We start from the raw sequence: 11843 nt of genomic DNA, 5'->3' as shown, positions 1-11843 counted from the left end.
TTGCATTAATCAAATTGGTTTCAGAATTTCACGTTTTTTTCTTCTAACTGTATACAGAAAAGCTGCTACATTACATAAAAAGAGAATATGGGGTTGTAAACCTTACATCAATGTATATTCTGTAGATTACAAAAATACATTTAAAATCCCAAGAATTGCTTCATCTCTTCCTGTGATCAAACCATATTTACTCCTCAAATAGCAGACCTTTTTATTATCCAATAGAAAAAATAAATCAGACAACAGAATCTGCTGTCTTTATCTTCATAACTGTATGTTCATCTCTATCTTGAATCTCAACTTGATATGGCAAAATTCTCACTTCATCTGTTTTACAATTTCTGTAGAAAACAATGCTGACTATGGTATCAAGAACCAAAAGAACTGAATACATATATGCAATGAAAATTCCTTCTAAACCTAAAGAAAAAAGGTCTGTTTTTTCTTGATAATAAGCCCTCACAATTCTGTATTGAAACAAAGCTTCAACAGCAGCCAAACCCAAACTCACAGGAACAGCTAGTGATAATGCTGTAGCTGTTCTTCCTCTGATTAAAATACAAGATTTGAGAATTGCCATATACCCTCCAATTTTTTCTGTTCCTGATATTACTAAAGCCAAGTTACAAATGATTAATGTGTTGGCAAGAATGATTGAACAAATTACAGCTCCAGTTGCTGAACACAAAAGAATTAATCTTGGAGATGAAAGACCAAAACCATAATCAACAAGATTGAAACCAAAGAATAAGACAGTAAAACAAGTTGCATTTGCTGAAATGATGAGTAAAGAGTTACAGAGCTGGGTAAGAAGAAGGGGAAAAAAGGAAGAAAAAAATGAAGGATTTTGGGTTGGTTTTGAGTAATTTAGAGCTTCAATTACTGAAGCTTTACTGAAAAGAAAAGATGAAATGGTAAAAGGGAAAACAAGAAAAGATATGGCAATGGTTTGAGAAATCTTGGAATTTAAAAGGGTGAAAAATTCAGAAGAAGAAGGGAAACCTGCAGCATCAAAAAGTAAATGCAAACGTTCATAGATTATTGGGAAGAAAGATGAAGAAGGGATGAATGATTGTAGTAAAAGAAATGAGGCAGCAAAAGGGAAGGCAAAGAAAACTGCTGTTGTAGTGAAGAATTGATAGTTTTGCAGAAAAATAAAGATTGATTTTCTGATGATTTTGGTTGTTCTCTGCATTGGAATAGAGGAGTTGTAATCTTCCATTTTTTTTGGGTATTTTTTGATGTGAAGAAGATGGTTGACAGAATCAAGAAAATGAGCTATATATATTGATGTTTGTTCCTCTATTTTAATGAGGGAATCTCATTCTTCTATGGTTGTTTGGAAATTTTGTGGAGAGTTGTTTTTTTTGGAAGGAATGGATAGGTCAACAACTAAAAAATAACAAAAACCATAGAGGAGTTTCGTAGCAGTGGAGTTGTTTTTGCTTTGTTTTTACCAGTGAGTTTGTTGGGATTTGGTTCTGAATTCTGTCTTTGTAATCTCCAAAATCTCTTCTTAGTTATAGTTGGCTTAACTTTGGGTTTAGAAGTTTTTGAAGAATTAGCCTAAATAGCCGCCCACCAAACCACTTAAATTAAAAAATAGTCGGTCAGATTCGGTGTTTATTTTTTTTAGTCGGTGTACATAGATTATATATAATTATACACATATTATACATGACCATTTTCTATAACGCCCAGCGGTGGCGGATCCAGAATTTTAAAGTCATGGGTGCTCGCCGATTAAAATTTCAAAAGAAGAGGAAAAAAGAGTTTTGTTGTGGGTGCTCACTCAATATTTATCTAAATATTTGCATAATTACCTATGTAAATTACTAAATATGATCAAAAGTAATGGGTGCTTAAACACCCATAAGTGTGTATGTAGATCCGCCAATGACGGCCAAAATCTATATACAGTCAAACCTCTCTGTAACAGCCTCGTTTGTTCCGAATATTTTGGGATGTTATAGCGAGTGTTGTTATAGAGAACATATATTATAACATAACATGAAATTTGGTTTCGAAAAGCTTGGCTTTTATAGTGAAGTGTTGTTATATAGGGATGCTGTTATAGAGAGGTCTGACTGTACAATCAAACTTTTCTATAACAGCCAAGTTTCCGTTGAAACCAATTTTACCTGTATATGTTATATATATATTATCTATAACTTCACTTTACTATAACATTCAAAAATTGCCGAAATAACGAGGTTATTATAAATAGATCTTACTGTAATTATGTATAATCTGTGTATACCGAATAGAAAAAATAAACAACCAATTAATCCAACAAGCAATGTGTAAAGATCCTCAATTTTTTCTTTTTTGCACTTTTGGGAGCGTGTAAAGAAGGCATCTTATGTATTATGTGAAAAAAATATTTAAACATCATTAACATTTGAGAACCTTTGCTATATCTAGGCATCTTTTCATGTCTAGCTTGCTAAAGAAAAAGGAAAACTTCTTTTTGTTTGTCTTGGAATTTACTTCAACGTGTAGGAACATCAATTGTTTATTTAGGAATTATTTTATCTTACACAACTTAGGCATATACTATAAGTAAAGTGGGGCATTTATTGTAGTTCCTTTTTATAGTTTACTATTTTTCTTTTTTCTATTTCTGAAAACACCATCATATTAGTGGGATTGTGCCAAAGAGGATTTTTTTTTTTTAAGGGATCCCTTAAAATTGACATGATATTAATATAAAGGTTAAAATGAGAAAAACTTTTCCAACTATATCAATTGTAAAACAAGGTAACTTTGAAACCTGTTTCTTTTATTCATGTACACTGATTTGATTATTGAGAAATGTTATTAAAAGCATATTCCTTTGATTTTTTTAATTCACTGTCTATAGAGTAGAGTAATACTGTGTAGTCATAGTTTATAATTGGTTATTTTTTCATACTATAAACTTGGAAGACCCTCAATAATACTTTCGGTCCATATTATAGTATCTTTTAAGATTTTGTGCACCCTTTAAAAAAATATTTAGTAGCCTTTATTATAAGAGTGGTAGTCTAATTTTTTTTTTTTTAAAAAAAAAATGTCTTACTTAATTATCACTATTATACTAATCTGAGCTTAAGTGTGAATAATAAAAAATAATAATAAATGTTTCTTATCCTTTAACAAATCATATATTTGAAACAAATTGTGCATCAATATGTCTGCATATATTTCCTTATATTTCATGAAGGAATTCTCATTTCATAAGAAGGATTTTATTTGTCAGGATAATTAAAAATCAGTACTGTTGACTTTCTTAGTATTTTTTATTAAAAAAAATTAAATGCAGTAGAATAATATGTTGATGAAATAGATGACATAAACATTAGGGATAGCTGGCAAAGTCGTTAATCACAATTTGGATTTACAAAAAGGCAAATATTCAGTTTGTCTTCTACCTTTGATTGTCATTGCTTGCTCATCACCTAATTTTACACAGTCAGCTGAGCATGAAAGTTGTGCTCTTTCTTGGACTGAACGAACAGAGAAATAAGTGAAAAAGTTAATCAAAGCAAGAGGTGGCAATTAGCAATATCTGTCAAAATAGACAAATTTATGCGTGCTTTTCTTTTGTCATATTTGGTGTGTCATTCATAGCCTTCATTATACTTGCTCAATGCTCATCTTCTTATGATGTTTTTGATGACCTTGGTTTCTTGGCCTTTTCCTCGACTAGAAGTCTCTATAACCCAAATCAGATTCATGTAAAGTTGTCTATGTAACCTATATGTTTCGAGTTCGATCAGTAGAATTAACCATTAATATTTATATCAGAGTAGATTGTCTATATACATATTCTTGTGGACGACCTTTTAAATCTTGAGTAAACGCAAAATACTTCTGCCACCAAACTGGCCTTTTTTTACATTAATTCTAATACTTTTTCGAGATTTCTTTTTTACAAATAATTGGTCATAATAAATATAGAATTAATTATCTAAAAATAAGGTAGATAACCTGCGACAACATGATAAGATTACAAACAGTGGAAACTTCTTCTATATATATTCTTCTAAACAATTTTTATATGCTTCAACTGACGGATTTCCATGCTTGTTTAATTATTCTATCTCCTAGATAACGCATCTTCTGTCTTCCCCCTTGCTTGTAAAAAAAGACCCATGCAACAGATATTATTAATATTGAAGTAAAATGATTTTTAAAAAAAAAGTAAATTGATTCCTCGTCAGTTTACTAACTCGTCCTGATACATGCATGGCTAACTACTTTATATAAACTCAGATATTTAGACGACTAATAATTTCACTTATTCTTGGTGGGTTCTTAGTTAAACACCTATAACCCTCAAATCCGTTGTCCTAATCCAAGAATTAATCATCCTCTTCATATTTGATTTCCCTATACTTTTGGTAAGCTTATGGAAACTTTTGAACTAGCACCTTAAGAAAGGATTGATTTCAGCCTGTCGGTGTATATTATTCTATGAATTTAAGTTATATTAACATTATCACTGCAATTTAGCTGACTATAGCAAATATTTAATCAGGAGCGGAGTTACATTTTGATTCAAAAGATATTGAAATTTTATTGAACAAATCAATCAAGGAAAATGAAGGGATAAATCTTAGCTAAGCATAATAAGCTCTAGAACAGAAGACACAAGTAATGAACACGATGGAAAGTATTTGTTGATCTTATGAAAAAGGCGTTAATTGTATAGTGAGAAAGACAATCTTCAATATAGGAGAGAGTTTACAAGTTTTGCTTTCAACTGAAAAGGCCCAAAAAACTCAAGAAGATCCCTCTACTAGGTATTTTCTCCACTATATATAAGGGCTAACCCCTTTCTGCACCCTAGAGAACATACCCTAGGGAATATTCGTGAGAATATTCCAAAATACCCCTAATTTGGCCTACACTGTTGCAACAGCTATTCGTCCTCTATCCGCTATCTGTCGTCCCTCGTAGGACGTCCCGCTTACGAAGATCTCATCTTCCATTGCCTTTGTCAAATGGCTGTGGTCGTCCAAATTTGGACTCATACAGTTAGTCCCTCCGCTTGTCAAGGTCGCAATTTGGCGCGTCCTCGATAAGCGGACACCGTCCATCCTTCGTGGAGAAATTTGGTTTCATGGAGCGTTATGACTTGGCCAACAATGGGGGGTCAACGGGATTAATTAGACTCTGGTGGTGTGTCTTATCGGGAAATGATGTCATCTCCATATGCGTCATCATTATGCGTGTTTTCGAGACAGGGGTTGACGGCTTGTCGCTTCGGTTTCGGTGCCATCATGCAGTCTTTCGCCTCGATTCTGGTGCTACTCTGCTGCTTTTTCCTTTGATTCCGATGCTACCCAATCCTATAAATAGGGGAGGGTTTGTTTTTTCAAAAATTCTTAGCCATTTCATCTCTTGCCCTTCTTTCATACCTCTCCCGTGTTTAATGTTTTCTTCGCTTCTTCTTCTTCCCTTTTTCGTTCTTAGCCCTCTCTATCACTTTACCATATTATCCCCGGGGAGATGCCTAGATCACACCGATCTCGAGAAGGGTTTTCTGACGCCACTCCGATATCCGTGGCGCCCCCTTTTACCGATGAGGGAACGATGGCGGAGGAAGGGGATAGCTTCCCTACCGTTGAGGAGTTGCTGCCGAGACACCCTATGTCTCGAAGTGATTTTCTCAAAGATCCTCCTCCTACTCCTATCCCTGTATTCTCCGAAACGGAGCAAGTTCACATTGATGCTCTTCGTGCAAAGTATAACATCCCCGCCCACGTTGATATTGTTCCAGCAGGAAGGGATTTTGTGGAAGCTCATAGACCTGGGTACTGTGCCTTTTATGAGTACCCTTTTGTGATCGGTCATTCCTTCCCCCTTCTTCCGTTAGCGGAGGAATTCTATCGATTCTACCAGATCTGCCCGGCTCAACTTTCTCCGTATACGCTTAAAACACTCCTACTGCTGACAAAATACGCGGAGTTGGCGGGGTTTGAGGTTACATTCACCACCTTTTGCACTTATTTTCGCCCAGCTTTCACAGGGGTACCATGGTGCATTTGAGGCACCGGGGGACAAAAGGACTGGTAGTTGGGACCGACGACCGGGCGATTCGTAAGTTTTGGCATAAGTACTTCTTTGTCAGAACTGCCCACATCGTGTCTGACCCTGCTAGGTTCCCAGAGCGATGGAATAAGAAACGTGAGTGTCACCACTTATTTTACCCCCTTTTTTTTTTGTTTCTTCTTCATTTACCTTAGTGTTTGTTTACCTCTCGTTTGCAGCTATGGGATGCCCACCTCGCCCTATTGCAGGTATAAGGGATTGGGTAGCACGTCTGCTCCCCTATGCAGTAGAGACTCGAGACTGGCCTGCTTTCGTAAAACGCTTCGGGCGGAGAGTCTCGTCTGGTAAGTGCTTGCCCTTATATCACTTGTTGATTGTATGTCGTTGCTTATTGATACAAATTTTATCGATAACAGGTTGGGGAGCTTCTAGGTGTAGGGCCCCAGTCCCTGCATTTCGACAGGCTGTTGCTGCTGCAGGGATACAGTTTACACTGAGTGAGTCTGTCTGGGAGGGCCGGGCTCAACCGATACAGATAGGGGATCCTTCTCACGAGATGGTCGTGAGGGAAGAGACCTCTTCCGTGCCGGCCCATCACCCCGCAGACGAATCCTCTAATGGGGACGAGTCATTGCTGAGGAAAAGGAGGACAGTGGAGCTCGGGAAAGAGGTGGTCGTGGACGCTGGTAGAAGCAAGATGGGTGCTTCGCGGACGGCACCTGTGCCCTCATTTATGGCCGATGCTATTGCGGCGGGGAGGTCCCCTCAAACGAAAGGGGTATACCCGGGAGGTGGTTTCGTGCGTTCCGCTGAGGGTGGCGCATCTTCTAACATCGGAGGGGGCCTACGTGTCGAAGGCGATGGCTCGGATTCGGATATCGACCCGGCAGACGTTCGTGAATTTTTAGAGCGCCACACTCATGTGGAGGTTAGGATGGAGGGCTCTGATCGGCATATAGTTGTCCCTGGGGACTATAACATATTGTCGAACTGTGATCAGGTGGCGTCTGTTTTAGCCCCTTTATGTTAGTCATTTCGGGACATCGTATGGATTGGCGAATCACTCCGCCTGTAGGGACTTCGAGGACGAGTCCCAGTCCCGAGCCCAACGCATTAGATGCACCGTCAGTATGGAGGACCCATAGGTCGGAGGGGGATGACGCACGGAGCGCCTCCTACTCTGCTTCAGGCAATATTTCCGTACTGAAATCGGCGACGAAGTCGGTGAGCACTTGCGACTGTATAGCAGTTCACAGTTGATATGTTATATCGTGCTCGCTTAATTCTATGGCCCATTTGGCCAACCTGCCCGATAGTTCGGGTTTGTGTAAGATGCCCCTGAGGGGGAAGGTTGTCACCACCTTTATGGGGTGACATTGAAAATATGGTCTAAGCTTTCGTGAAGCTATGACTAATGCCAGAGCTAATTTCTCAAGGTGGGGGTACCTCGTTTCGGCATCAATTAGGGTTTTGCTGACATAATAGATCGGAGACTGCGTACCTTTGCTTTCGCGGACCAGAACTGCACTTACCGCGACTTCGGAGACTGCTAGATACACCAGGAGGCATTCGCCTGGATCTGCCTTGACCAGTAGTGGCGGTGAGGATAGGTATGCTTTTAATTTCTTTAGGGCATCGACGCATTCTGAGTTCCACTGTAATCCGTGATCCTTCCTCAGTACATTGAATAATTTATGGCACCTATCTGACGACCGTGAGATGAACCTCGATAGGGCGGCTATTCGTCCCGTCAACTTCTGTACCTGCTTTTTGCTGGTCAACGTCTCCAATATTCCTTCGATGGCCTTGATCTGGTCTGGATTGACCTCAATACCCCTTTTTGATACTAGAAAACCGAGGAATTTACCCGAGGCTACGCCAAAGGTACATTTTTCTGGATTCAATTTCATTCTGTATTGCCTCAATATTTCGAAGGCCTCCTTCAGATGACCAATGTGATCCTCCTTCTTTCTTGACTTCACTAACGTGTCGTCGATGTAGACCTCCATAGTTTTTCCAAGTTGTTCTTTGAACATTTTGGTGACCAACCTTTGGTACGTCGCCCCTGCGTTCTTGAGTCCGAACGGCATAACTCTGTAGCAATACGTCCCCTGGTGGGTGATAAAGGTGGTCTTTTCTTGATCTTCTTCTGCCATTAGGATTCGGTTGTAGCCAAAATAGGCATCTAGGAAGCTTAATAGTTCGTGCCCCGCTGTTGCGTCGATGAGCTGGTCGATCTGTGGTAGTGGAAAGGAATCTTTTGGGCATGCTTTGTTGAGGTCGGTGAAGTCGACACACATCCTCCATTTCCCGTTTTTCTTTTTTACCATGACCACATTGGCGACCCACTCAGGATACTTTGATTCTCGGACGGAACCATTAGCGAGTAGCTTATCGACTTCTTCGCTAACTGCATCGTTGATTTCGGCGTTGAACTTTCTCCTCATTTGCCGCACAGACGGGTAGAGAGGGTCGACATTTAGCCGATGTGTGGCGATATCCCTTGGGATTCCCGGCATATCTGAATGGGAGAAGGCAAACAGATCAGCATTGTTAGTTAAGAATTCATGGAACTTACCTGGTTCTGAGAGCTTGTGCCCGATATAAGCTTTCTTCGTGCTGTTAGTGTTGTCCAATTGAACGGGGTCGAGGTCTTCCACAGTTGCCTTGCAGGCCTCTACGACATCCGGATCTTTGATGGCCTCTATTTGTATGTCGGGCTTGGTTCCCGACACGGCTGACTGCTATGCTTCCGCACTCGCTCCCTTTAGTTGTTGGGTATGCGCGCAATCCTGGGCGATGCGGTAGCATTCTTGGGCGGTACATTGCTCGCCCCGGATGCTGAATATTCCCCATGGGGTAGGAAATTTGATCACATGGTAGAAAACTTGAAGGGAAGGCTCGCATGGCGTGTATCCATGGACGTCCTATGATAGCGTTGTAGGTTGTTTCCTGGTCCATGACGTGAAAAAGTCATTTCCAGAGTGACTCCTCCAGCCAGAAACGGGGCCAACATTATCTCTCCTGAGGTTTCATTCAAACTGCATTATTAAAACCCGTTGTGTTATGCAGCGCGGTATTATCTTATCCCTGAGTCTCATCTGTGCGAGGACTCGTGGGTGGATAATACACGCACCGCTTCCGTCATCCACCATTATTCTTTTTACATCGGTATCCGCAATACGTAAAGTTATAACCAGAGCATAATAGTGAGGGAAAGACAAACCTTGGGTATCTGACTTATCGAAGATGATACTATCTTCGAGGTCATCATACCGTTCGTGAGCGACTGTTCGCCTGAGTTTGTATGTAGTGGTGAACTTCACATGGTTGATTACTGTATCATCACCGCCGCCAATGATCATTTGTATGACACGAGCCGGTNCAACAACTGCATATAACTATAAAAATCATTACATAATACACAAAATCTATGTCCATAGGTACAAGAAAATCCAACACAACAAAATATGATCATATAATCATTTCAGAATAGTATTCACTTGAAAATGTAGCTAAACAACCAAAAAATATTCCAACTACTATATGATACCAATATGACATATAATTATACCAATAGGGTATACAGTTCTACTAATTAATTCCACGCAACTATATATGACTATACTATTATTACATAATACACATGCATAAAGAGAAAAATAAAAAAATAGCGTACCACATATTAATATTAATATATTTCAAGATATTGTGCTATAATACTATTATATAAAACAAATGCATAAAGAAAAAATCAAAATGACTACGTAATATATATGCATAAATTAAAATTAGAAAAGTTCAAAATATTGTGCTATTCTACTATTACTAAAGAAAAATCAAACAGTGTACCAATTAAATGTAGCTAATACAATCAAAAAAGGTTCCAACTAACATATGATACTAGTATAATATATAAATATACCAACAGGGTATACAATTGTATGCAAAGAGTTTAATTTTTTTTAATTCAATTATTAAACTGAAATAATATCAGTTGTCACATAATCTAATTAACTCAATTTTGTACGTCATCGATTATACTAAATTTTAGGCATGTTATAATAATATACTATATACCATTTTGAAATGGAGAATAAATTAATAAAAAATATTCAATGGACAACTACATCCTATTATGAAATGAGAAAGATAGAAGAAAAACGTTTATTTATATTTGAGAAGACAATAAAAGAGAAAATAGGTTGGGGCAATTAATGGGATTTCACGTGATCCGGGATTAGAAAGGAAAAGATTTTGAAAATAGGTAGTTGGGTAAATACTTTAGATTGCATAGGTACATATTGTAAGAGAAATTAGAATGGATAGTAACGAGTAATTAAAATTGTCAGAGTAGGCATTTAGAGTAGATTTCCCTTCTTTAAATGAGTTGGGTGGGGTTGTCGGGGGTTATGGATTTAAGGATTTCACTATTTGAAAGCACCTAATTTTAGTTCGTATGACTTTTCTCTCCTCTCCCTAATCTTTTGCCTTTTTATATTTTAATTTTAAAAAAAAAATAGCTAGTTGTTGTATTACCTGTATAGGTCAAAATTTGGCGAACACGGTAACGGATAAGCAAGGTATAGGACGGGGTCATATGATGATTGAAGGTCGTTCTCATAAAGACTGATGATAGAAGCGGGCAGCTGAGATAAGAAAGTAACGGCAGTATAGGTTCAGAAGTGGACATAAAGAATATTCCTTTAAATATTCTTTATGATGTACCTTTTAGGGTTTTTGGGGAATATCCCTTATAAATAGAAAGAGATAGGGAACAAAAGGAGGATCTATTTTTTGGGATTAGAACATATTGTAAAGATTGAGAGAAGAATATATAAAAGTTGTCTTATTCACCGATCTATTCAAGCACATGTTGTTTAACCCTTATCCATAAATCTCAAGATTCCATATCCACCTTGACTTCTCACTTTTCTACGATGCCGTCAGAGAAAAGGAACATCCTAATCATATTATAATTGGGTGGTAGATCCTTTTCATTACATTTCTTGTCATTATCTGCTTTTATTTCACGTTTGTGCTACCATATTAATTGTCCATCATAGCATATTAAATTCGCTATTTAATGTTCTTGTATTCTACCCGTTGTATAAGTGTAAAATTCTATTTGATCTGGAATTTATTAAGTTCAACTGAGATTCACCCTTTAACTCATTACTAATTGGTTTAGCATTTATTTGCTCAAACAAATGCCTCTTCTTTAATTTGAAATTTCAAATGTACAAATTTTATTAAAGGAAATGATAAAAGTTACATCCATCAAGCTTGTTTCTATTAATGTGGGTGTAGAAAGAAAAGAGGAAAAAAATGAATTGGCTCGCTAAAGCAAACGAAACTAACTAGCTATCCAAAAAAAAAAAAAAAAAAGTAATATAACTTTTCCTAATATATTAATGAAAATTAATAAGATCAATATGGTATTTGTTTGTTTGACCTAAGATTATTTTTAAAATGTTTAGTTATTGTTGGTTCAAATTTGTAACATAGTTCCATTAAGACGGTAGAGTGTGCCTGTGTATATATATTAAGCATCAACCTTATCTAATTCTAATAAGAAATATGTAGGCCATCAATTATTTTGATTGGTTCAAATAGAAAATAAAGGGATGAGCACATAAATCAGTTTGTAGATGGATATTAAATAGAAGCTATTATTGTATGTATCAATATGATATGATATAGGTTAGCTCCTTCCTCGTTGTCTTCTCAATAATGTTTGTGCAATATAATTTGAAGTTTGAAACCTGTGTCCATTTTGATATGAATGACAAATCTTGGTTATG

At 37.4% G+C, this 11843-nt stretch overlaps 1 protein-coding gene across 1 annotated transcript; it reads right to left on the bottom strand.

Annotated features, from left to right (window-relative positions):
• Positions 236-5084, bottom strand: LOC109224389. The gene is made up of 4 exons (XM_019388970.1): positions 5021-5084; positions 3414-3488; positions 884-1002; positions 236-802 (listed from the first exon to the last, which is right to left on the bottom strand). Exons 1-4 carry the CDS (start codon positions 5082-5084, stop codon positions 236-238), a joined length of 825 nt encoding a protein of 274 aa, XP_019244515.1.

Source organism: Nicotiana attenuata, chromosome 3, assembly GCF_001879085.1.
Source record: "Nicotiana attenuata strain UT chromosome 3, NIATTr2, whole genome shotgun sequence".
Classification (NCBI taxonomy): Eukaryota; Viridiplantae; Streptophyta; class Magnoliopsida; order Solanales; family Solanaceae; genus Nicotiana; species Nicotiana attenuata.
This window is presented reverse-complemented; position numbering and strand designations above follow the sequence as displayed.

What these genes read in the sequence shown, in the direction of transcription:
- LOC109224389 (XM_019388970.1), bottom strand. Translation starts at nt 5,084, where the DNA reads ATGGACGGTGTCCGCTTATCGAGGACGCGCCAAATTGCGACCTTGACA. An exon ending in GACAAGCGGAGGGACTAACT is followed by an intron (nt 3,489 to 5,020) that starts GTATGAGTCCAA and finishes CTGTTCGTTCAG; the next exon opens with TCCAAGAAAGAGCACAACTT. An exon ending in GCAAGCAATGACAATCAAAG is followed by an intron (nt 1,003 to 3,413) that starts GTAGAAGACAAA and finishes TTGATGCTGCAG; the next exon opens with GTTTCCCTTCTTCTTCTGAA.